The 27,357-nt window shown below is 42.5% G+C and overlaps 2 protein-coding genes across 2 annotated transcripts in view; one reads left to right on the plus strand and one right to left on the minus strand.

Moving 5' to 3' along the window:
* The first annotated feature begins 655 nt into the window (after positions 1 to 655).
* On the plus strand, positions 656 to 27,332 carry ABHD12B (abhydrolase domain containing 12B). Its single transcript, XM_036306619.1, has 13 exons — positions 656 to 885; positions 5,906 to 6,033; positions 7,420 to 7,522; positions 9,404 to 9,523; positions 11,428 to 11,458; positions 14,581 to 14,626; positions 14,731 to 14,860; positions 15,324 to 15,361; positions 17,046 to 17,125; positions 21,688 to 21,770; positions 23,090 to 23,168; positions 23,764 to 23,882; positions 23,993 to 27,332. Exons 1-13 carry the CDS (start codon positions 692 to 694, stop codon positions 24,018 to 24,020), a joined length of 1,179 nt encoding a protein of 392 aa, XP_036162512.1. The 5' UTR covers positions 656 to 691; the 3' UTR covers positions 24,021 to 27,332.
* The window catches only part of PYGL (glycogen phosphorylase L), a 38,948-nt gene continuing 36,074 nt past the window's right edge, over positions 24,484 to 27,357 (minus strand). The window contains exon 20 of the mRNA XM_036306608.1: positions 24,484 to 24,838. Within this exon, the coding sequence (XP_036162501.1) occupies positions 24,662 to 24,838 (177 nt within the window). The 3' untranslated portion in view covers positions 24,484 to 24,661. The remainder of the gene's footprint in view (positions 24,839 to 27,357) is intronic.

The raw sequence follows: 27,357 nt of genomic DNA on the forward strand, positions 1-27,357 counted from the left end.
CGGGTGGGCTTCTGCTACATGCTGCTCAAGAAACAAATCACCAGGAAGTGCTCACTTTGGACACACAGAGTAATTGTGCAGTTCACCCCCCCTGGGCAGATAAACCCTTTCTCACCCGAAGGGAGCAAAGAAATTCCTTGTACAGTAATGACGACAGGTGTGTGTGTGTGTGTGTGTGTGTGTGTGAGAGAGAGAGAGAGAGAGAGAGAGAGAGAGAGAGAGAGAGAGAGAAGAGAAGAGGGTGAGGGAGTGGGGATGCTTCAGAAAGAGAAAAACAAAAGGGACAAAGAAAATAAAAGAGAAATCAAAGTAGAAGAAAGTTTATTTATACATCTTCTACAGGTGTGACCATCAAACTTTTGTCTTATTAGCACCATAGTAAGAAAGGCACGCACACACACACAGATGTATAAAATAAAATAGAAAATAAAACTGCACAGCTAACTATAAGCATGGGAAACTTGTTTCGTGTGTGTGTGTGTGTGTGTGTGTGTGTGTGTGTGTGTGTTGCCCCTCCAGCAGCCCCGAAGCCACCCTCAGTCCCTCCCCAGCCCGCGGCCCGCGGCTGCCTCCCTGCCGGTGGCGGCCCTGCGCGGGGCTGGAGGGCGGGCTGGACTCGGCGGGGGCGGGCGGGTGCGGCCCTGGGTCCCGGCAGCTGTTCCCGCGGGGGAGGTTCACGACAAAGTGCGCGATGGAGCCGAGCTCCCCGCAGCAGCTCCCGCGGCGGCGGTGCGCGATGGAGCCGCGCGCGGAGGACTGCGTGGACGGGGAGGACAGCGTGGACCGGGAGGACTGCGCGGACCGGGAGGACTGCGCGGACCGGGAGGACTGCGCGGACGAGTACAGCGTGGCCGCCTGGTGGGACATGGTGGTGAGGAACGTGCGGTGAGTGCGCGCCTCCGCCGGTCCGCCTGGGAGCGAGCGCAGTGCCGGCGCGGCCGCTCAGGGAGGGGCGGAGAGAGGGTAAGGGGAGGGCGAGGGGAGAGCAAGGCCCTCCTTGCAGGCACTGGGGCTCCTGGGCGGATGGAGGGGACGCTTCAGAGGCCCCAGGGCCCTGTGAACCGGGGCTCTTTGGATGACCCCTATCCTCAGCCTCAGCCCCTACCGTGGTCGAGACTCCTGGGTTTGATTTTCTAAGAATTATCCTTCTGGGCTTCTGAAATAGAGATTCCAGAAAGATGGCTCAGCTTCTTCTCGCTTATCTGCCTTGACCATTATAGTCCACGTGGTACTCTTGGGTGGCATCGTTTTAGGTCAAGGGTCTCCCTGGTAGATGGAAGCGGAGGGGAAGGCTCCCTGGGTGTGAACTCTCTGGCCTGTATTTAAAGAACAAACATCTCCCCACAATGCTGAAGATGAGTAGGACATTGAAACCATAACCTGGCATCACCTGGGCCGCGTTCTTTAAATCTGAAATGCCTGTGTCGATGCGTTTCTATTTTCCTCCTCCCATCAATCCTTGGCTTAAACCAGTGGTTCTCAACCTTGGCTGCACATTAGAATCTCCTGGGAATCTTTTTAAAATCCTGATTTCTGGGCCTCATCCTCCCGAAATTCTGTTTCTTTGTTATGGGGTGGGGCCACAACATTAGTAACAAAGAAGCGGAATTTCCGGAGGATGAGGCCCAGAAATCAGGATTTTAAGAAGATTCCCAGGTGATTTTAATGTGCAGCCAAGGTTGAGAACCACTGGCTTAAACAGTCATCTTAAACCACCTGAATCCACCAGCAGTATATTACCAGCCTTGTTGGCATTGCAGCCAGGTGTTGCTTGGAGACCCAGGAATTCGGGTATCTTGTTTTGTTTTGTTGGTGTGGGAAGTTATTGGCATTTTTGTTTACCATTTTTTAAAAAAAAATATTTGTATTGATTTCAGAGAAGAAGGGAGAGAGAAAATTCAAAGATGAGAGAGAATCATCGATCGGCTGCCTCCTGCACGCCCTATAATGGGGACCGAGTCAGCAACTTGGGCATGTGCCCTGACCAGGAATCAAACCATGACTTCCTGGTTCATAGGTGGACACTCAGCCACTGAGCCATGCTGGCCAGGCTGTTTACTTTTGTTTTTGTTTAATTTTGTTCATTATGAAATATCCAAGACTCACATCGACAAAGAGACTTCACTTTGGAACGTTCAAGCGGTGAAGACAAACACGGATCTTGTCTTCTGTTCCTTCTGTAGCTCAAGGCAGAGAACAGAGAGCAGCACTCCCTGGGCCCAGCAGTGCAGGCCCAGACCCTTGTTTGGGTTTGAACACCAGTCAGAATATTCCAACTGACAGCACTTTCCTTCTTCTTCTTTTTTTGTAAAAATATATTTTTATTGATTTCAGAGAGGAAGGGAGAGGGAGAGCGAAACATCAATGATGAGAGAGAATCATTGATCAGCTGCCTCCTGCATGCCTCCTACTGGGGATCGAGCCTACAACCCGGGCATGTGCCCTTGACCGGAATTGAACCCGGGACCCTTCAGTCTGCAGGCCAACGCTCTATCCATTGAGCCAGACCAGCTAGGGCCTGACAGCACTTTTCAAACTTCGTATTCACGGGCCTCATCTCCAGGATACGGTTCGTTGTTCTGGGAAAACTGGCATTTACTGACTTTCTCCTTAGTGCTTTCTGTAATGCTGATGGCTGATGGGTTAACATTTATTTGGCAGAGAATCAAAGCTGCAGTTCTTGCTTTTAGAGAACAAGTTGCTTTGTTGATAATGGAATGGAGATGGGGAGTTGGGGACCCTCTACAACTTGCCTTACTAATTACTAAAAACTAAATCTCAAGGGATGCTTCCTGAAGGAATAAAATACTAGCAGTGCATTCTTTGTCTCAGCTGAAAATGACTGATCTAACTTGACATGTGCTGAGGCTGAGGCCCAGACCAACACCCAGAATCCTGGGTCGCTCTGGTTTCTCAGAGCCGGTTACTGTAGGTCAGCTCACATCATGAGGGCTTGCTGTGCACCTTTTATTTCAGTTTCAACCTGCTGCTCCACAGATCTTTATGGAGCTCAGCCCTGTCTGGCCAGAGTGGAATGTAAAAGAAGCATTACCAGGCCTGTAATACAAGCAACGTGGTTCTTGACGTCCGGGGCCTGGCATAGAGTTGGGAGGTCAGGGCTAATGATAAAAAAACAATCAGACAACAACTAAGGCTCCAATTGTAATTTGTGGGAGGGGTGAAAAGAGAAGAAAGGTCGCCGTAGGAAGATGTGTTTAGGAGGCTTTGACAAAGAAGGGACACTTGAGTGGATGGGAAGGGAGGGGAAGGTTTGGTAGGGAGGAAAGAAGAGGGGAGGACGTAGATGTCACTTGCTGCTTGGCGATCAGTGCATGTTGGCTGAATGAATGGGCACCGATGGTGGATATGTAGCATGCCTTCATACTTGGAATAGTTGTCTTGCCAACTGTGATTAGATTTGGGCATCCCAAAGCTGGCTGGTAGACACCTCTGAGCATGAAGCATGGATGATTTGCCCTGTAGCAGCGCAGGCCCCACCAGGTTTCTCCTGTAAGGCTCATCCAGTTAGGTCCTGCGGCTCCTGTGGGATGCTGTGCAGTTACAGCTCCCGCTGATCAAAGGGCAGGCGCAGGAGCACAGAGCGTGGAGGTGGCTGTTTGATGTGGCTGCCCATTAGCAGGGAGTGGGCTGACGCTGCATCCTCCGCTCAAATAAGGTCTATCAGCCACGGGTGACTTTTGATCCCTCCTGATCTAGGGGAAGTCAAATTGACAATCCCCTAGTTAAAAGAAGCGCTGTTCCTACTCCAGGGGTCCGGCCACTCTGTTCTTTCTCACAGAAGTGCCTTCAGCTATTTGAGAGAAGGGTCCTGTATGAATTATTCTTTCAAAATAGGAACATGTTTCCTTCTACTGCCTCGGCCTCTCAAGCACCCCGCTACTTTCAAAAGATAACTTAGCAGGAGCCTAACAGGCGGGGTAGCCTGAGTTCAGAGAGCCAGGAGAATGAAAGCTGGGGCTGGCCAGCTGGGAGGAAGCATCAGAATTCCGATTGTGTTCAATTCTGCCCGTTTGGCTTGATCTGTGGCTCAAAGTGACTTCTCTGGGGTTTGATGTCTTATCTTTAAAATCAGAACAATAACGTCCTCTCCTTTCTACCACCTTCATGGAGGCTATTTTAAAATATTATGCAACAGTCATTTTCATTTCTTTCTTGCTGGGTTCATGAGTAGGCAATTGCCTATGTCTGATGTATTTGAAGAGCTATTCATTACCCTTAGCCCACCTATCTTTTCCACTCCCTGCAGAGTTGCTGGAAATCCATCGGAAAATCATTATCGCCTCCCTCCAGGCCTCTTCCAATGGCATATTAGTGCTCTGACTTTTAAGTTATTAACACTGGAGGGAAGTTTTTTAGAGGTCTGCCTTTGATACTTTGGTATCAGAAGGCTCCTGAGAATATAGGTGCAGGAAGTGGGGAGGAAGCGGGGGCAGGAAGGGACCCTGAGAGGGGGCAAACGTGCAGAATGGGAGGAGAGGGTCCTGAAACAGCCTTCTCCAAGAGCTGAGTTTTGCCAGAGACCAGCCTTGTCCCCGGGGCTCATTTTTGCATGCCTGGGCGGCCAGATGAACTCGCCAGGAGTGTGACAACTCACTGGAGGTCATCTCGGAACTCTGGGGTCAGGCAGACCGGGTGCACGTGGCTGTGCCACTCACTGGTTGTGTAACCTCGGGGAGGTTACTTAACTTGTCAGTCTTCTCATTTGCAAGGTACAGGTAATGATAGTTATCTTCTCTCTGCCTCTGGTCTAGGTCAGTGGTCGGCAAACTCATTAGTCAACAGAGCCAAATATCAACAGTACAATGATTGAAATTTCTTTTGAGAGTCAAATTTTTTAAACTTAAACTATATAGGTAGGTACATTGTTATTAACTTAATTAGGGTACTCCTAAGGCTTAGGAAGAGCCACACTCAAGGGGCCAAAGAGCTGCATGTGGCTCGCAGTTTGCCGACCACGGGTAGGGAAAACAATTCATCAAAAGTGCTTTTCAGCACCCCTGACCTCACAGTGTGACTATATGGAGCAGTCTTTACATTGACTGCTCACAGTAGTGAAAGGGATGTGTACAAAAACTGGAAACAGGAGGTGTTGACACTGACCTCCTCTATCCCTTGTTTCTCAAAGGTAAGAGACACGCAACCCTCATGAGAGATGTGGCTAGAGACCGAAGTGACACTAGTCATGCCTCATGGACAAATCATAGTTTGTTGGTTGATGGCTCCCAGTTTAGGTGGCTTGTGACACAGGGAACAGTAGGATAAACAATATGCATGACCCCACTATGTGCTCCCCTGACCAGGCCCCAGCCCTGCTGTAGCTGACCTCACGTCCTCCCCTCTCCCCACCCTGCTCCTCGTGGTCCCTCTCACCAGGGATGTCACATCAGAAGTGGGAGTTTTCTCTTATCGGCTCATTTCTTCCTGAGACCCAGTCAGAAGAGTGATGTTCTGATGATTATTTGCGTAATGCTTTAGCGTAAGAATAATAGCTAACACATACAACACTGAATTATGATATAATTAAAAACCATGGCAACTGTTAAATTGAATCCTGGTTCCTGATGACTTTGGGGTTCTTCTATGGGACTACAGTGAGGGCATAAGCCTGGTGTCCCCTCCTCTCCTGTCCTGTCATTCTTGGGCTTTTTCACAGCTGGTTGGGGCCCTGCCCTATTGATTTCCTCACCTGTTTCTTCTTAGTGCCTGCCCAGTCTTGATCTGCCCTAATTACGTATAGTTCCGTAAATACTTAAATGTCAAGTTACCTGTAATTCCTTGTGTTGGTCTCTGAAATTTGATTTTGACCTTAAGAGAAAAAACATGACTTAGACAAAACCGGGACTGATTTTTTTCAATACCTTGTTTGTTTCATGATATCTTGCAGATCTATTCCACAATGCTGTGAAACACTCGGAAGGAAAATTGCCACTCAGTACAACAGCTTTACTAGTAAACCATTAAAAGAACACATTTTCCCTCCTCTGATGGACATGCTAATTTATTTTAATTTTTGTAAGTATATACCCTTCATGAATTTGCCTATATATTTTTTTCCCAAATAAGGAACTCACTGCCCTTAAAATTGTGGCACAACAAGAAGACACGTCAGTTATAAAATTGTGGTTCAAGTTAAATGGTCTGAAATCAATTTACTATTGGCTTTGGGTTTAGCATAAGTCCTTGCAATCTGTTGGAGATAGAAAACCATGGCCTTGTGGGTAGGGTTCCAATTAAGGAGCTCCGTCTTCAAATCAACTGTTAATGTGAATGTTTTACTGCCTACTGTATTCTCTTTTTCACGTCCTCTTCTTGCCTATATATATATAAAGAGAGAGAGAGAGAGAGAGAGAGAGAGAGAGAGAGAGAGATGCTGATGGCGGGACTCTATTTTCCCATGTCTTTCTGACTGAGTGCTGTGTTAGTCAATGTACTACATAGCCCTTCTAGTACATGGGTAACACTCTCATCTACATGTCCCCAAGTATATGTTTATCCTGGACGTTTCACTTTAAAAAGTAACACTTGACAGTAGCAGAACACTCATTACCTGTTTTAGGTCTCTTACCTTTTTAGATGAATGGTCTCCTTTGCTTTTAGCTTCAGATAAGGATAAGGATTGAATAAATTCCCTACTATGAGCTACCACTCACCGGTGTTATTTTAAAATCTAGCTTTAGAATTTTTTTTTTTTTGGCCAATTCTTCTATAAGCTAGTCCTAGTTTATAAAATAAAATACTTTGCTTCCATAAGAGTAACTACCATAGGAACAAAACTAGGATGTTTTCCTTTTAAACCAAAAGAAGAAAAGCAGTTCTGTCCAAATGGAAATCATGAAAGAGAAAAAAAAAATGAAAAACACACACCAATAAATGGAAAATATGAAATAAGGTGGTTGAAATATATATAAATATAAAATAAATGCAAATGATTTAAGCTCATCAATAAAAAACCTAGAATCTCAGATTGGATTCAGAAAACAAGTTTCAAGGATATATAATCTTCATCAGACACACTTAAAACAAAAGACACAGAAAGATAGAAGAATGAAAAAGGATAGACCAACCAACCATAGGTCAGAATAAAGCTGGGGTAAGTAGCTTAGTAACTGACAAAACAGAATTTATGGTAGCAAAATACCATATTCCTAATACTATACTTTATATACAGGTAAAAGGGAAATTAGAGCAAGAAAACAACTATCATGAACACATATGTACAAAATGCCATGTCATTTCCAAAAAATAGAGGTAAAATATGTTGCTAAGAATTTAGTGTAGTAGCTTGCAACTGAGAAACATGTTACCATGAGACTAATTACTTTTTTTGATTGTGATAAAAAACAAACAAACACACCTTGAATGTGATTCTGGGAGCTGATAATGATTTCTGCCTTCCAGTCAAAGCACCATTTCTTGTGGACTTAAAGAAGCCAGAGTTAAAGATGCCTCACACAGTGAACTTCTATATCAAGGTTGAACCGGGGGTGATTCTGGGAATCTGGTGAGTGCACGGATTGGACCCTGGGTTGCCTATGGACTTGGTTTTCGTGTTACTAGGGGAAGGGTGAGCAGTGCTGTGCTACTTCCGGTGGAGAGATTGGTGTTCTTTGGAGGCACCTGGGAGCTGCTCCATGCGCCTTCCCTTTGTATTGATACTTGACCTGCTTCAATGAGCTTTCCAGGAACTTTACTTTGGAGGGTGACAACTTTTAGGTGTTGTGCTGCTTTGGGTCCTTCACCAGGCCTGGAGGACCTGGCCCTGGCCCTGGCCCCTTCTCCTGACTTGTTCTACACCAACCACTCTTTCCATTGTTCTGCAGACCCACTGGCCTCCTTGCATACCAAGCCACACTCTCTGTCTGCAACAATTCTTTCTATCTCTCTGCTCCTTCTGCTCCTGCCTTCTTCCTAACTAACTGCCTACTCACCCTTTGGGTGTTAGATTGGTAATTTTCAGGGAAGCTTTTCCTCATCCCCCTTTTAGGCATATGTTAGTGGCAACCTGTATTTGTCCTTTATGGCATTTATTCCCACTGTAATTTAAGGAATGTTTGTGCGATTATCTGTGTTTGTCTTCCCTTATAAGACTATATCATTTTTATTTTTAAATCCTCACCTGAGTATATGTTTTGTATTTTGAGACAGAGAGAAACATTGATGTATGAGAGAAACATTGATTGGTTGCCTCCCATATGCACCCCAACTGGGGATCGAACCAGTAACCTTTTGGTGTATGTGATGATGCTCCAGCCGACTGAGCCACCTGGCCAGGACCGAGACTATATCTTTCATAGGTGACTCTGTTGGTGGGTTTTCATTGCTTAGCACAGTGCTGGGCACGGAGAAGGCACTCAATAAATGTTTGTCAAACAAAGTCATGAGCATTCTATTGCCTTTTAAATATGCTAATCTCAATATCTTCTTCTGTTTGGTTCTACTACTTGTTCTTGGCTGCCAATTTTCCAGTGCTGATTTATATTTCATCTCCCCGAATTTAAACATGTGACCATGGGGTATTTAGGAACCAATATAGATTCACATAACTTCTTCCTAAACTGCAGAGTACAGTTAGGCTAAGAATGTTGGAGATGGAAAATCTTTTTTTTCTTTATCCTAACCCCATTGATCCTTGGTTTGGTGAGTGGGCTGTCTAGTTGGCCTCTCCTGCTGGCAGTGGTACCTGTCTTCTCAGTGCGGAGGCCCTGGGATTTGATGTGAGTCTTTCTGCCTCTAAAGATTTAGAGGACTGAGGACTTGTCATCATGTGGCCAGTTCTCCAAGTCACCTTATGAAATGTCACATGGCAGTGTTTATATTTTCAGGGTTTATTCATTGGTTTAACAAGGTGGAGGGACTGAAGCTCAGACAGGTGTTTAAAAATCACAAAGTCACTGGGTTTCTTGAGTAAAATAGCTTAGTTTCATGTGATAGTTCTTTTTTCTCACCTAAACGGATTTCCCTATAAATTATTTCCAACTTGTCTATTCAGCCAAACCAATAGCATGCACAAATATCTGTTATCTTTTACTTGGTTCCACTCAATGGACTGCATGTTGATGGATTGAACCCAAGAACTGCAGTGTTGGAAGGTCATTAGGTGTGGGAGCCAGAAGAACTAAAACAGTAAATGGTAAAAAGGGGTTGTCTCTGTAAATGGGGGAGATGGAGTAAGGCAATAGTGGTTTTCATTATAGGACGCTTTGTAGTATTATAGTTTAATGTTTGGCATGTGCATATACTACTTAGATAAACATTTATCTATGTAAACTTATCTATCTACCTATCATCTATCTGACTGAGATAAGGAGTGTTTCAGACTTTGGTGAGGATAGAGAACTCTTCTCTCTGTCCATGTTTGTTAAAAACTTTCCTTGCCCTTCAGGCACACAGTTCCCAGCTGCCGGGGGGAAGATGCTAAAGGGAAGGACCGTTGCTGGTACGAAGCGGCCCTTCATGATGGCAACCCAATTATTGTCTATCTTCACGGCAGTGCAGAACACAGGTCAGTGCCTTTGCTTGGATAGTCATTCATTCACTCACTCACTCACTCACTCACTCACTCACTCACTCATTCAGAGAGAAGAGACAGAGAGCATTTCAGCTCTGTTGGGGAGTGAAAGGCAGGGCTCAGTTTCCCACTCTAAGCATGGCGCCACATATTTTTTTTCTTTGTTGAAATTTGACGGTGTTCTAGCAGTAGGCTTCTATTTAAAAACAAAATCCATATGTTCTATATGTAGAATAATGTGGATCCTTAGCTGAGAGGGACACTAACTTGCAAGATTTAGATATTAATTTCCAGGAACGCAGTGGTTCCTTTATTCCCTCAGAGTGTCTGCAATGACGGATTGACCCCATGGATGATTGGAAAGGGAATAGGCATTGACAGATGGGGGCAGGAAGAGCAGTTTCCACATCAGTGGTCTTTTCACAGAAATACATGAATCCTATTAATCAACAGTATGGACTTCCTGGGAGCGATCACCTGGAATTCTGACCATGGGTACTGAGTTCTGGCCTAGAATATTGATGCCTCAGCTTCCCCTCTGTGGCCCCAACTTTACTTTGTGACAAAGACCGCCTCCTAGAAGCCTGGCTCTCCTTCGATGTGCCGCCAGAGCCATCAGTAGCCTGTAATTGTGGTGGGTGACGCTTATCAGCTGTGACTGGGTCTCCTCAGCTTGGGGGTGGGGCAGTGTGTCTCGCAGACCCACTGACCTGGTTCTGTCTCTGGAGGGACACTTCAAACTAAGTGACAAGGTCTGGAATCTGTCCCTGGGCTCCCTTGCCTAGGTCTCTTTTTCTCACTGTCTTTTTCCGTCAGATGATGGCTTTCTCAAGATTTGGCTTTGCTCAAGGGCTTTCTCGAGGTGTCCATTTTAGAGTCACATTTACAGAGATTGCCTGTGAAGTTAACATTTCCCAACGTGGCTCAACATGGTTCTGATAGTGCGGACTGGCTCATGGTGTTACAGTGCACCTACTTACAGGATCAGGCGGACCCCAATTCCTGTCTGCCCTGCTGGTGCATCTGCTATTGCTTCAGTCATCACAGACGTACTCGCTCAGGGGTCAGCCCCAGCCTCCTCCTGGCCCCTGCCCGCAAGTCTCAGCTTGCCATCAGTAGTACAGAGCTGAAAGGGGGCCAAACGGAGGTTATGGGAGACCTTGATGGAAACAGTGGTTCTAGACTTGGGATCCATAAAAGCCCAAGAAGGGCCATGAACCTCCTCCCAAAACTGTACATTTGAAGTGTAAATACCCTTTTCCCTCTGGGAAATGAGTCCATAGCTTTAACCACATGTTCAAAGGGCTCCATGACCCACTAAAGTTTATGAAACTTGGCTCTAAGAAAAAATTTTAAAGAAGTCTCTGCCTTTTGAGTCAACTTTGTCTCTGTTTCATTCACGTATGGTATGGTTATTCTGGAAACCAATGTTTCTTGTACCTCCAGGGACTTGTGTCTCCTTTGCTTCGTCTGGCACTTGGTGGCGGAGTGGACAGGGACCAGACAGATCTTAGAGTAGTGAACATGACTATATCATCCTTTGTTCTAAAAAAGCCACTTTCTGGAACTTACTTTCCGTTGGCTTCTGAAAGTATTCTTAGAAACAGGTTTTGCTGTGTAGGAGTGTGAGGGGATGGATTTAATGCTTAGTCATCAAATGTATGACAAGGAGCGGAGACCTGGGACCCAGCATTCATGCAGAGGAGCTCGGCAGCGGCGGGGGCCGTCAGTCATCCCCCTGACACATCCGTTCCCCTTTCTCCTTGTTATTTATTTCTCTATCCCAAAGAAGAAAGGTGTGAGATCAGATGCCAGCAGCATGATAGCGACTTTTATTGAATTTGTCTTCCCAATTCCTAAATCTTGCTCTTTTTTTTTTTTTTTAACCTTTTCTACAGGGCAGCTCGTCACAGGCTTAATCTCGTAAAGGTATGTCTGAAGGGGCCCCACGGCACCCACTTTATGTCTCCATGTATTCTTTTCTGGGCTGGGGCCGTAGATCTTCCTCAGCTTTGGCAAGGTTATTGACTGAGAGCTCCCCAGGGTGGGTTTGGTGTCGGGGCCCAAAGTCCCATGAGTGAGTGGACTTTTCTTCCAGCCTTGACCATGGGGGGGTCAAAGTAGACGTGACTATCTCTGAGTCCCAAAACGCTTTCGTGAATGCATTGCCTTCATTAGCAGATGGAGTTGATGACATGTTTGTTTGATTTTTCTGGGGGCTGGGGGATGGATTGAGAGAATATACAGGTGTCCCCCAAAATGTATACACACTTTACAGCTGATAGCTCCCAATGTTTCTTTCTTGTCCGATTTAACCCATTGGAATTAATAATCATTCAAAGTGTGTATACATTTTTGGGACACCCTGTATTAGGTGCGAAAGTCACGCCTACAAGAAACAACCTTTTTGGTGGTACAGGATAGAGACAGAGAATGTCTGTTTTTAAGTCATTCAGGCCCGGGCTTCCGCTCATAAAGGGTTTTGCACAGTGGATGGTGGCCACACTCGACTGTCCTCACTGTTCCATGACTTCCGTTTGAGGGGGCAGCCCCTGCATTTCCAGGGGTGAGGGCGATGGCAGGCTGTGCACTCGCCATCTCTGCCTTCTGACTCAGAGCCGGTCAGGCAGGCTGTTGATCCTCTCCCACACGCCAGTTGGGTAATTTTTGCCGCAGGTGACCAGGCAGCTTGTCCAATTACTGACCACAAGACCTGATCTCTCCTCTCACGTGCCAGCTCCCACCTCCACTCTTTCTCCATTTAACAGTAATTGTGGGGCCCAGAATCCCCAGCCCCTTCTTCATCCTCCCTCCCCCGTTCAGACAGGAAGCTCCTCTCTCCACTGCCTTCTCAGAGCTCCTCTGGAGGAGTGGTGGGCTGGGTACAGTGTTGCCTGGGGTGGTGATGCCTATTAGTTTTTAAGTTTGCTTTCCATCCTGCACCCCTCTCTTTGCACTGCCCACATGGGGTGGTGGTGAAGCTGATGTCTCCTCCCACTCATGGCAGAGCTGAGTAGTAGGTCCCTTGTGTGCACAGAAAGAAGAGTTGGAGGTGTAGTCATCCTTGTGGCAGCAGGGGTGGGTGGGAAGGTATGATAGCACTTCTTCCCCCTGGGCAGATTCTGGATACCACAGCCATAGTCATCATCTCCCGGCCTGACCACACTTCCGGAGCTCTTCGTTTACTTATTTGGATAGGCGATTACTTTGAAATAAAATTGCTACAGAAAACTTTAAGCATTAAGTTTTTCTTCTTTGGTATATTTTTTCCCTAGAGATAGATTCTTAGACTCTGTTGCTGTTATTGTTCTTGAGTTGTATTGTCAAGTGGTCCTTCAACTTACAGTGTCACAAACAATACACAAATATTTCTATTTCCCTGGATGCTTAACTGCCCTGCTTCTTAGATAACTTTTTTTTGGAATGAATGTAGTTTAAATAGGTATTGAAAAGTTACATTTATTTTCTCCTTATCAGTTCTATTTTTTAAAATATATTTTTATTGATTTCAGAGAGGAAGGGAGAGGGGGAGAGAGAGAAAGAAACATCAATGATGAGAGAGAATCATTGACCAGCTGCCTCCTGCACACCCCCTACTGGGGATCGGACCCACAACCCAGGATGTGCCCTTGACTAGAATCAAACCTGGTACCCTTCAGTCCGCAGGCCGATGCTTTATCCATGGAGCCAAACCAATTAGGGCTATCAGTTCTATTTGTATGTAAAAGTTTATCATGAGTTTCAGCCACCCACGTCTATGCCGTGGAGAGGAGGCATGGTGTTTGGACATGTGCAGGCCCAGGTGCGAATCTTGGTTCTGCCTCTAGACATTGGAGTGAGCAAATACGGACGGATTATTTAAGCTCTCCAAGGCCCAGTTTCTTTATCTGTTACATGGGAAAATACCTGCCTTATGTATGGGACTGTTGTGAGGATTTAGTTTTTAAAAAATATATTTTATTGATTTTTTACAGAAAGGGAGAGGAATAGAGAGTTAGAAACATCGATGAGAGAGAAACATCGACCAGCTGCCTCCTGCACCACCACCCTCCCCCCCCCCCACTGGGGATGTGCCCGCAACCAAGATACATGCCCTTGACCGGAATCGAACCTGGGACCCTTCAGTCCGTAGGCCGACGCTCTAGCCACTGAGCCAAACCGGTCAGGGCGGATTTAGTTTTAAAAGTGTCTGTACAGTAAATTTTGTCCTTTTCTCTGTCTTCCCTTTGTCTATCTTTGTAATTCAAAGTTATGTTTTCATATTCTTTCCTCATTTGTCTACATAGGGCCTGGCAGTGGTTTGATATCACCCAATGATCTCTTTATCTTTGATTGATATTAACTCTTTATCTGTTTATCTATAATAATAAAAGGGTAATATGCTAATTAGACCAGATGTCCTTCCAGATGTCATTCCGGATGTCCTTCTGGACGAAGCCAGGGCCAGAGGGAAGCTGCCCAGGTCCCGGGTGCCTACCGGCGGCTAGAGAGGGAGGCTGTGGTCCCGGATGCTGGAGGGAAGCCGGTGCTGGCAGCTGGGGAAAGGAAGGCCTACTCTTGCATGAATTTTCGTGCATCGGGCCTCTAGTATTTAATATAATGATCTCCCCCTTTTTTGATTGCCTCTACTACAATTCTGTGTAGAGTTCTTATTCTCAAGGGAATTCTTAAAAAGGACATTTACTACGTACCAAGATATTTTAATAGGTCATCTTATGTAATCTTCCAACAATCATGAAGGCAGCTACTATTGTTTTTCACATTTCAGAATAATATTTGCATATTTAAATGTTAAGTGGCAAGTAGCCCAAGGTCACAGAGCTGGCTAGTGGCAGAGCCACACTGGGACCCAGGCTGTTGGACCCAGCCCTGCCACACTGCTTTCCTTACTTCCCATTGAGTCTGGCCATCTCAAGATTGAAGCAAAACACCAGATTTCAAAAATAAATCTTTTCCCTATTTATGAAACTGTCACAACTAGGCTTATGGAAGTGTCAAACCTTTTCTGTTTGCATCTTCTAATTGAAGATAACAGCTCCTTTGTCATCTAGGTGCTGAGCGATGGTGGCTTTCACGTCTTGTCTGTTGACTACAGAGGTATGTGTTAAGAACAGTGTACACGGATTTTTCCAGAAGCAGGAGGCCTTCGATGATTCCACTTTGGAGGCGGTGATACTTTGTTTGCCTTTCCTTGCTGCCAGGGTTCGGGGACTCTACGGGTAAGCCCACAGAGGAGGGACTGACTGCGGACGCTATTTGTGTCTATGAGTGGACCAAGGCAAGAAGTGGCACCACCCCCGTGTGCCTCTGGGGCCACTCTCTGGGTACAGGGTAAGTGGGGTCTGCAGATGGGTCTTTAGGTGGGTCCTTGGGGCTCCAGGCAGGAGTGAGCCCTGACAGGAGCAATACTTTAGGGCAGCAGTCGCCAACCTTTCGGACCTCACAGACCACCAGTGGCGACTGCTGATCTAGGGGACAGAGACTCTCTGGCTTCTCTCACTTCCCACATGTGACTGGAGGCCTTGCCCTGTTTGTAAAACATGGGAGCTCTACGGTTATCCGTGACCCTGAAGCCCACTGCAGAACTCTCCTTGAGAGTTTTAAGGAAAAGGATTCTTAATTTAGAGTCAGTGGGACACCTGGAAACCCTGTGCCAAATGTTGTGTCTATGCATTTTCTAACCAGAGCTTCCAGAGCTTTCATCAGATGCTCCCACTGGGTGTCGCATTTTGTATCATTTACTTGACTGTTAAGTCACGGCTTCACATATGTACTAATTTTCATTGCTTTTCAGAGTTGTAACGAATGCTGCGAGAGTACTAGAAGAGAAAGGTACTGTAAAATGATTACGTGGTATAATTTCCTCGCTTGAGATGGGCAACTGAAAAGAGTCGAGACTATTGGGTACACTGCCAACACAGAGATACCTAAAGCACCCCAACTTTAGGCAGTTTCTGATAGTGCAGCAAACGTTCCTTTTTCTCTCTAATATAAAACAATAGCTGTTTTTCAAGATGATGAAATTAAAAATAAATACTAAGGAAAGACTTAAAATTACCTTTGAAAGAGTGCTCATTGTGAAGTGATAATAACTGTTATTATGGAGTCATTTGGATCACAGGAGAGGAAAATAATACATATGGAATAACAGGCAAGGCTTGCTTTCTGCAGCCCTTCTTATATAATATTTATGTCAGCATTTCTAAAAGTGTACTGAGAACTGCCTGTATCAGAATCTCAGGGGATGCTTTTTTTAAAACACAGGTTTCCTGGATCTATTTTCATGATTGGAATCTCTGTGAATAGGACCAGGTGACTTTGACAAGCATTAAAAGCTTGTAATCTCTTGCATCATATCTTAAACTTTACTTGGCAATACAGGTCAGGTGGAGTTATGTAAGCGTTTTAGAGCAAGTCACCTGCTATTCACAAGTTTAATTACGTATGTAAAGAAACTAAGCATTATTTCAATGCTCCTCTAAGCTCTCATGGCTCCCAGTCACTTCCTTCACAGCGTGGACACTGTTACAGTATCTGAACTAAATTCTCACATAAATGAATGCTTCACTTCCTAGATAATGCAGTGACCTTGGGACACTCTGATTCCATTTACCTCCTCAACTTATCAACTCTTGCTATCATGTTTTTTAATTTTCTCTATACACACTCCATAAAATACTATTCTTCTTATATTATAAAAGCCAAGGTTTAGATTTACTTTTCTTTGCTCTTTATTAGTTTCAGCATTTCTCTGTTTTTATCTGGGATTTTTGTTCTGCCTGTCTATTGGTGAAGAATTCTCTCAGTTTTGGTCTGAAGATATTTTTATTGCATCTTCATTTTTGAAGGATATTTTCACTGGGCATAGAATTCTAAGTTGGCAATAATTTTATTCCAACACTTCGTTCAGGGTTTCACTGTTTTATTAGGAAGTCAGCTGCCAGTCTTACTGTTGCTCCTTTGAAGATAATGCTTTTTCCTCTGACTGTTTTTGAGATTTCCTTTTGGTCTTGGCTTTCAAAATCCCACTGATTTAGCAGCCCTCAGGTGCCTTCAAACACACACATACACATGCACATATCCTCATCTGACACACATTTTCTAATTGTTCTCTGGGAAAGTGTTGGCCAAAACCACCTAATCAGCCTCTGGCACATTCTTAACAATGGACTGCTCAACAGTTTTCCTTCCCAGAGTACTTTGCTTTCTAAAATTACCTAAGGCTTGACAGTCTGGTTTTGTTTTAGAAGACGGTACTGGTTTGCAACTACCATGTGCAGGGAAATCTCTTGGTTGGTGGGTGGGGGAGCAGGTTAGAAATGCACGTTCTCACATTTCCACCCCCCCCCTTTCCCCCGAGATTCTGATTTCTGACTCAATAAGTCTGGAGTGGGGTCCAGGAATTTGCATTATTAGTAAGCTTCACAAATGAAGTACAAGACCTTAACTACCCCTTATTTAGGGAAGGTGATATTTAAATATGATAGGGGAGTTATTTCTTTTTTATTTTTTCAAGGATCCCCGGTTGATGCTATTGTTCTGGAAGCTCCATTTACCAACATGTGGACTGCAAGTATCAATTATCCCCTGTTAAAGGTGAGTCTCTTATTCATCTTCACAAGATGTCAAAGTGTTTCCACACATTTATGTTTATTAACCACATTCTTTTTCTTAACCAGTTTTATATGCCTCTAAGTTACTCTGACTTGAGACAGGGTATTAGCCAGTTGCAATTAAAGAAGGGCATGATGGACGGCTTTTGGAGTTGGTAGTCCTCATATTTTCTTCTAATAGATTGAGTAGCTTATTAAAAGCCAAAGTTTTATCTCTTATCCTTTACAATTTTTAATAGATAAGTTAGGTTTATCTATTTATTATTATTATCCTTTTAAAAAGGGAGAACAGAAGTCTCATACATCATTTTTAGTCCTGAGACTGTCAGCCATATCTTTCACAATTTTGTGATAAGACAGCCTCCAGAGAGCCCAAGGAAGCTGCCAAATGATTTTATACAGTATCCCATGTAGAGGATACAGTCTTTCCAAGAAGGTAAGATATAAGGAATTGGGCAACAAGATGTAGTTTTTTAAATCTGTTGTGCAGCTTATCCAAATTTTGTAATTTTATTTCAAGCCCAGTGCTCAATTGCTTATAGTCATACATCCATATAAATGTTAGCAAATGAGTGAGAGGGAGGAAGAAAAGAAGGTGAGGGTGGGGGAGAGAGAGAGAGAAAGAAAATAGGAGAGATTCTCAGAAGGAACACATGGCCCCACAATTTAAGTTGTTGTCTAATATTGGAAGGCAGTGTAGGTGCACTTTTCTCCAGCTGTCTACTTTTGGAATCTTGTGTACAATAAATCATCTTAGAACGTCCTGGAATTTGCTTCACTGTTTCAGAGAAAGGCAGCGCATTACTTCTGGGATAGCTCTTGCACAGAATCACAGAATCTTGAAAATGTCTAAGCTTCAGCTCAATACAGAATCTCCTCTACAACAAGCATGTCAAACTCAAAGGCTCACACGGGCCAAATAAACAAGGTGTAAGTGTACGTGGGCTGCAAAAAAACAAAGCTTCAATTTTCATAGAAACATAGGTTTATTTCCGTAGAGACATGCTGAATACAAAGGGCTGAAATAAATGAGTAATCGTTAACATAAAATAATAGAACATTTTAATAAAAATTAATATTTTTTCTTAAACATTAACTTACCAGACACTGAATAACTGCACAAATTAATAAGCATAATGTAAATAAACCTATTTTTCTTGTTCTCCAAAAGTGAAATATTTCCTGTTGCGCACACCACACAAGTCAGTCCAAGACTAATGACGTGGCCATCGGCTGCTAAAATATTTGCTGCTTGTATTAGTGGAGAGAAATGGTGTGCCTGCGCGTAAGGCGCGTAAGGGAAATGAATGCAACACGATTATAGCAATCAGTCATTAGCGAATGTTGTAGTTCGTTATTAATAATTATGTATAACAGGATATTGTAAAAATTAAGTTACGAAGTTTTTATTAAAATATTTCTTGCATACCATTGTATTGAATGGGCCGCAAAAGTGTATATGGGCCGCGAGTTTGACATGCTTGCTCTACAATCTAAAATACTGAATACTGAGTAACTTAAGATTTAACAAATACAACATTTCAATTGATTCCAGATGACTGAATATTCATCTTAAGATAACCATTACTTGATCATCTATTATATTACTCTAAGTAATTACTAACAAACTCACTAACTTGTAGGTATTTTGCAATTCAGATACAGTCTTCCCACTTACTTTTGTTTCTTTTTTGAAATTTTATAATTTTTAAAGGTTAACATAATAGAGAAAATACATGATATAGCAAATAATTGTAGACTGAACACCTGAGTCAAAATGTAACAACTTTGCCCTAGCTGGGGTGGCTCAGTTGGTTGGAGCGTCGTCGATTCCCCATCAGGGCACATGCTCAGGTTTCCAGTTCCATCCCAATCGGGGCACATTGAGGAGGCAACAGATCGATGTTTCTCTCTCACATTGATGTTTCCCTCTCCCTCCCTTCTTCTCTCTAAAAATCAATAAAAAAATTACCCAACACGCAAGTCAAGAAATCAGCGTCACTAGAAGTTTCACCTGTATGTTACTTTCTAATCTAATAAACCCCATTTTAGCTGTAATCCTTAGCCTGAACTTTACGGCGATCACATCCACCATTTTCCGTCCTATGAGTGACAGCCACGGATTTTTTCTTTATAGTGTTACCACCTGGGTGTGCATCGCTAAGCAGTATAGCATGGTTTGTTTTTAAACTTTACATATTTTACAAGTATTCTGTTTTTCACCCAACATGTATTAGTAGGATTTTATCCATGAAGTATAGCTGTAATTTGATCATTGTCATTGTTATGTAGTATTCATTTTATATAGTACAATTTATTGATCTAGTGTTTGTAGACATCTGAGTTGCTTTTTATGTGGGATAATTAATAACATCATTGTTGTAAGTATTCTTGAACATGTATTCTCTAAACTTGTGTGCATATTTCAATGGAGTATACATTGGGAGTGGAATTGCTGGGTAACAAGGAATGCATATGCTCAGCTTTAGTAGTTATAGTGCCAAGCAGCTTTCCAAGGTGACTTTGCCATTTTACTCTCCACTTATCATACACGAGAGTTCAATTGCGTCATATCCTTGCCCTCATACTGATATCTCATTGTGGTTTTCATTTGCATTTGATGACTAATGAAGCCAGGCATTTTTCCATATGTTTATTAGCCACTTAAATATCATCTCTTGTGATATACTTGTTCATGTGTTTTGCTCCTTTTTAAATTGAGTTGTCTTTTCATTTGTAGAAGTTCTTCATAGGGTAAGTCATTAAAATTATTTGTTTTTCAAATATATTCTATTTTTTGCTTTAAAAAATATTTGTTTTGCTTTATTACTCCCTCAATGGCATCTCTTAATGAAGAGATGTTCCTGTATTTCATGTGAACCAGTTTACCAACATTTTCTAATGGTTAATACTTTTTGAATAAAAGTGTCCTGCTTGATAAAACTCTGCTTACCCAAAGTTATGAAGATACGCTTCTGTGCTATCTTCTTGAAATTGTTATGTCTTTTACATTTAGAGCCCTATCCCAGGTATGTATTTTTGCATATGTAGGATGTATAAGTCCTTACAGCTTTCCAGTTGGCCCAGTGCCATTCACTAAATGGACCTTCCCCATCACTCTGCAGTGCCAATGTCTGTATATGCCAGTATCTCTCTCTACATATATGTATACACGGGTCTGTTGGAGATTCTCATCTCTCTCCCATGTCTATTGTCCATGCTCATATGAATACTACAATCTCTTAGTGACTTTAGCTTTATAATATGTCTTGCTATCTAGTGAACTTCTTCAGCTTTGTTCCTCTTATTCAAGATCATTTTGACCTCTTGCATTTCCACATATATTTTGGAATATACTTGTCAATTTCTCAAAATTAAGTTAATTATTGTATTATTTTCCATACCAACAACAGTAAACCTACTTTTGCCTAACCCTGTATACTCTGTATGATTTTAACTTTTGAAATCTGCTCAGAGTTGCTTTATGTCCCAACAAATGATCGATTTTGGTAAATGTTCCATATACTTACAAAGAATGTGTTCTGTTGTTTGGGGTACGCTGTTCTAACGTGTCAATTAGACTATTAATTGTGTCATTTGATTCTTCTATATCCTTACTGATTTTTTTGACTATTTGTTTTATCAGTTGCTCAAGGAAGAATATTAAAATATCTCACCATTATTTTGGAGTTGTTTATTTCTATTTTAGTTCTATCAATTTTTGCTTTAGTTTTTTTTTGAGGTTATATTATTAGGAACATACATCTAATAATGTAATTTTATATCTTTCATGTGAGTTTATCCTTTCATGTATCTGGTATTTTAAGAATATCTGTCTGGTGGTATTCCAGAACAGAGAGGAGGCAGGGAGACCCAATTAGGAACCCACGGCTGTGCTCTGGGCTGGAGGGGATACTATGACCTCTGAGTCTCAGAGGGCACCTGGGCTGGGAGGAGTGAGGAATAACAAAGTAGATTATTGGCTTGGACCAGCTTTCTTCTCACTCCTTTGGAATTTGAGATGAATTGCTGAAGGGCTTCTTTTATTGAATTTCCCTCAGAGGAGTCCTGATTCCAGGGGTGGTGGAATCAGAAGACAAAGAAAAACGTAAACAAAACTAGTTATATGTATTGTGTACATATAACTATTGTGTACATATAACAGGATTTTTTGACTAATCAGAATATTCTGTTCCCCAACTAAACCAATTAGTTATATTCACTGTAGAAGCAATCTTTGGATTATATCACTGCTCCTTTCAGAATATGAAGAAATAAGTTAATAGTGCTGTTTGTATTTTAAAGAGAGGACAGTGATGGTCTATGGATGGTGGGATTATGTGTGATTTGTTTCTTCTGTTTCCTTTTGTATTTTCCAAATTCCCTACAATGATATGAATTACTTTTACAATCATAAAAATTTTGCTTTTTTCAAGTTTATTATATTTAGAAAGTTACTCTCTATTACTATCGTTCATGCTGGAAAACTACAACAAATTATATAGCTGCAGGCAGTTTTAATTGTTTTTTCCTTTTAAAAAATAGATTTACCAGAAACTTCCAGGATTTTTACAAACACTTATGGATGCTTTGAGAAAAGACAAAATAGTCTTCCCTAATGATGAAAAGTAAGCTAATGATTAAAAATGTCCATTGTTCTATTACTATGCCTGTAGGATTCTTAGGGGAGGGGGGTGGTGACTATCATGTGACTTATTGGGTGGGTAGATGAGAAGTCTGAAAGACTAGATGAGAATTGTAGGTGGGCACTAGGATTTAGGGTAATGTATCTACAAGTTTTTAGTATTTGGCATTTTCCTTATGACTAATTGGATGACTTTACAGATTCAATATTTTCTCTGAAGTCATAAAGGGAGCTGTAGGTTTAGGGATCCCTGACATTAGGCCTTATTCCGCACGTAACTAAAACCTATCTGCTATCCAGCCTACTAACCCGACAGCAAAACCAATGAATAGAATTTGGCAAGTTGCCCTCTTATAGTAGGAGAATCTGAGCACCTGCAAATACATAGTTGTTATCAATATTTCCATATTTCAACACACTTCAGGGATCTAATCTTCTCAGGAGTAACAGCAAGTCACCGTGGCAGGGATGGATGGGTATCGGAAGGGGGTGGGGGAGGGAGGGAAGTATTGTTTGAGAATGCCATTGGAGTCAGGAATGAACATTCTTCATGCCACAGCCTTTTTGAAAGGCTTCCTCCAGAGTAGGAATTTGACCAGGAAGCTAATCAAACCCATTAATTACATGTTCACCCTGTACATTTATGGGGGAAAGTAAATTGCCACAAAGAGTTATATTTTGTCCTGTGGAAGTTCTTGTTATTTTAGGGTTTTTCTTTTTCTTTTAGAGTCTTTTATTTTTTTAAAAAAGTTTTTATTGATTTTTTAGAGAGAGAAGGGAAGAGAGAGGGAGAGAGAGAAACATCAATTGGTTGTCTCAATGTATGAATCCTGACTGGGGATCGAACTTGAAACTTGGGTATGTGCCTTGATTGGGAATGAAGCAGGTGCCCTTTTGGTGCATGGGATGAGCCATACTGGCCGGGGCTCTTTTAATTATAATATTCCAAGTATTATGATATTAGGTGGAGTAAGGAAAAAGATAAGGTTCTTCTAATTCTGTACAAATTCAAGACTTCAGTGTTCATTATTTTAAAAGAAAATCACATGGAAGTAGATTAAATTAATTAGATACCTAATTAAACTACATGAGTGCATAGGAGAAAGAGAGTATTACCCAGAAGAAAAATAAGTTACTGTGTGAAGTTTGTTATATATGAAGTTGTTATGCCTGGGAGGGAAGGAAAGAGAGTTCTTGTATTTTGGGCAAACCTCATGTTTTGGTAAAGCTTTAACTTGGAGGAGGAGGAGAAATCCCAGCGTTAATTCTTGAACTGAATGCTTTTCTTCTACCTGTTCCTAGTGTAAAATTCCTGTCTTCCCCCCTCCTCATCCTTCACGGCGAGGATGACAGAACAGTGCCTTTGGCAAATGGAAAACAGGTAAACCATGAACAGAGTCCTGACTGAGGACATACTGTTCTTATTTCACCATCTTCTCTTCCAGTCAAACTTTGATGAGAGCCCAAAGGAGGGTCTCTGACATTCTAAGGGATTCCCTACACCCCTAATAGCCATGCTGCCTGGTGTATACAGTAAGCATCCATGCTAATCAGCTCCAAGGAGCATTTGTGGCGGACCCTGGCTCCTCATTTGGGGTCTGTGAACCGGGAAGTGTTGTGGGGACCCAGGATACTATAGGAACTGCTGTATCTTTCCTGTAGTGGCTCTAAAAATGGGGAGGCAGTTTCTTTTCTTTTAACCAAACAAAGTGTGTCCATCACAATCCCTTGTCCCCTTGCAGGGAGGTATGGACAGTGGAAGGATGTCCTGTCAGCATTCTCTATTAGTCATGCAGCTTTCAGTCCTTTAGCTGTAGAGGCAGTCAGTTGGGAATGTGGAGAGTCTCCATGTCTCTGACCTAATGGGACTAACTCCTCAAGCTGGCTGTTTCTGTACCGCTGTAAGACAATCAGCCTAGAAAAACAACAGCACTGATGGTCAGCCTTTGAGTCTCTGTGTTTCTGTGCCCTTGCAGCTCTATGAAATTGCACACAATGCATACAGGAACAAAGACAGGGTGAAGATGGTGATCTTTCCTCCTGGCTTCCAACACAACCTGCTTTGTAGAAGCCCCACACTGTTAAAAACCGTGAGGTAAGAGTAGCTTTGCTAAATGTGATTTTCCTCCCTTAAAGGCTGCTGTGGCTTATGTGGACTGCGAGGTGGGGAAAGCATGTGATTTGACCTGGGTCCTTTTTCTGCAGAGATTTCCTGTGCCAGCAGTGGGCATGAGGTCTGAGAGCAGCAGAAACCTCCAGCAAAGACTTGGTCCGAACACCACCTGTGATGTGTATTTTTTTGTGTACAATTGTACTGGGATGCTTGGGTGAGCTAAAGTCATTGGCATGTCTGCAAGCCACTTGCCAGCTACAAGCATGGGTGCTGGGTGGTACGGGATGCTCTCATTTAGTTCATGGAACATGCTGAGACATCACTGTGGAGAATCAGAATTTGGTAAAAACTGGATCCCATATAAAAATGTGCAGTTGCCAAACACCCTGGGCTATTTGTGAATCAGGTGTAGTCTTTGGTTTGGACTTAGATAGCAGTGTAAGAAAGGTGCTCCAATGTAGTTAAATAATTTGTGTTTTAGTTCATTTAAATGGCATTAAAACGTTCCACGCATTTTTTTTCTAGGGGAAGGTCCTAACATGCTACTCAATTTGTTGTAAAATAATACGTTTTGAGACTCAGGTAGCTCTGGAAATTCATACTTTATTTTTAGCTCCAATACAGTTATACACTTTCCTCGCCCAATCTCCAGAGATACTTAACTGGATTGTTAGCTAACAAAACAAAACAAAATCAAAGAATGTTGCAAAAAGGTTCAAGTCCAATAAGAAACTATTTTTTTTCTAGAGACATTTTACAACTTACTTTCCACTGGCCTTGTACACCCCATTGCTAGATTCATTGGATAGGGAAATCTTTAGATCTGAAGGCTCCATGTTCCAGATGTCCTTGGCATATTCCTTAATTGTGCGGTCACTGGAGAATTTCCCCGAGGCAGCTATATTTTTGAGTACCATCGCGTTCCAGGCCTTTGGATTCTGTAAACAACACAGATATATACGGCCAAGGGCCTGAGTGCCCATCGAGCTTTAGGACAAACATCAGGCAAGCATATCGAAGCACATTTCACGGAGAAGACGATGGGAGTAAATTGTAGTGAATTATAAATACATACGCTTCACAGTTGAGAGCTAAATAGGGCAGACTGAGCCCTTCTCCTATTTAGAGTATATATTTCCCTTAAGAATGAAAAATACGTATTTTTCATTTTCAGGGAAACCAGGGATGCAAATTACCTAATCGATAATTTTTGCTATAGTTACGATGTTTTTGCATGGAAATCATATTTTCCATGCTTTGTTTCAAATGAGGATACCTTCCTTTAAACGACAGGTGAAAGGAACACTAATATTCACTGTCTGCTAGAAACCAAGTCAAGAGATTTAACCTGTGGCTCACAAAGTTTGGAAAACACTATGCTAGAATGCTAACGATCCACTGAGAGACTTTATTGACCTACTTTTCTTGTTTTTTTCTGAAGGTAGATGTCCCAGTAGGTTTATACTGAATCCCGTTGGGATTTCAAAACATGATTAATTAAGGGTTTATCCTTAATAAAATATGTAACATCCAAATCTCATACTTTTTATACCAATAAGAATATAAGAAAGTATTTAATAACCTCATGATTTTGTAAAGAACTCTAACAGTTCATTGTTAATTACCAGAACATTATTTAAAACCAATAGCAATGCATTATAAGGATTAAAAAAAATTTAAAAACTACCATCATTCCTTAAGGTACTGTGGAGAAGAGTCTGAAATTAGTTTGTTCAGACTCTGGAAACTTATTAAAATAAAAGAATAAAAGCCTCATCTCTTCACTTTCTTTGTATTGTTGAGGCTTAGAAAACAAACTCACATGGATGGGAAGTCTCGTCATTAAGCCTCAACAATACAATTATTGTTAAGAGTAAAAAATGCAATTTGCACTAATGAACAAGAAAGCCTGACCCAAATACTTGGCTTCTAGATGAGCATCCTTTGGATGGGGGCCATCATTTTAACAGAAGAGGCCCATTGTGCAAGTTCGACATTCACGTTTGTGCTTGCCCTTGGCCAGATTTTCCTTTCTTGTTCTGTTTTATTTTTATTTCTTCCCCCTGCAGCCTTTCTACAGACAAGCATGGGTTGCAATCAAGAGGAAAGAGGGAGGGGTGGCCATTTTCCTTTCTCTGTCTTTGAGGCTGCTCTCTCCAGTGTTCAGGAAGCAGGGAGTAGGCCACTGAGCTTAACTCAAGTACTGCCCCTCCTTGCTTATGGCCATGAACTGGAATGTACTCTGGTCTGTACACTTTTGGGGAACTGGATAGGACTCTACCAGAAGCTAAGGGCTGTGAAGCAGCAGGAGCCTTGAATGCCGACTTTAAAACCCAGTGGGACACTCAGGATGACTGGAGGAACCACCCTGTTACCCGCTTTGGGAAAGGAATGGAAAGAAATGTTAGTGAAATATGTTTCTGTTGGGAGTAGTTACGGATGAATACAAAGGCAGGAGGTGGTGACTTTATGGCACTTCATTCATCTGCTGCACAATGGTTTTCAAGTTGGAGGGCAACAATAAAGACTGAGGGGGCAAGGGCCACCAGAAGGCTCAAGGACACAGACCCCAAGAGACCCATCCTGGAGACTTGGCCGAGAGCCAGCCTCTTTCGGTATCTGTTCTTCTGTGGTGTCTGCAATTCACTAAAAGTCTATTGTATCAGAGATGATGAACCTTTCCTTGTGTCCACAAATGAACCCAGAGGGCTGGGCTGCTTGATAAAGATGTGCATGGCTCTGGCCTTTCCTTTCCTTCCTTTCTCCTCCTCCCACCCACCTTTTTTTTTTTTAAGTACAGTCTTTCTTGTTCCTTTCCTTTCTTAAAAAAAGTCAAACATAAAACCTTCAATTTCTTTGCAATTTTCAAGGAAAAAGGGGGTCAGTCTTTATCCCAATAAACTAAAGCTCAGCATTAGAATCATTTAAGCAGGTTTTTCAAATACTGATGGTGATCCCACCCACTACTGGGTCAGATTCTCTCCCAGGGAGACTGGCATCTGTACTTTACCAAGCTGCCTTGGTGATTCTGATGTGCACTAAACAGGCTCCTGGAAGGGGGTGGCAAGAAGAGGGTGATTTTGTCCGTGCCCAGCACAGTGCCTGCCATGGGAAGGCCCCCATGCCTCTCTGTTGAACAAGTGAGTGGGTAAAACGAGTATTCAATTTGGCTTGATACTTTTAGTTTCTAGGACATGCCTGCTACATGGTGGGTGCTCAATAAATATCAAATAATTTGTGATTTTTTTACTTGGACATTAAAACATTTACAACTGCTATGGAAATGTCGAGTCAACCTCTGCCTAAACATGGGAAAAGTCGAGTTTTGATCTGAACAACCTAACCTAGACAGTTGTCTCACTTCCCTTTTTTGATTTGTCAGTGGGGCCCTATTATTTAAACTTAATAAAAAGAAACAGAATTTTAAATTAACCATAGTAAGCTGGTTTACTTTATA

This window comes from Myotis myotis, unplaced genomic scaffold, assembly GCF_014108235.1.
Source record: "Myotis myotis isolate mMyoMyo1 unplaced genomic scaffold, mMyoMyo1.p scaffold_m19_p_1, whole genome shotgun sequence".
NCBI lineage: Eukaryota > Metazoa > Chordata > Mammalia > Chiroptera > Vespertilionidae > Myotis > Myotis myotis.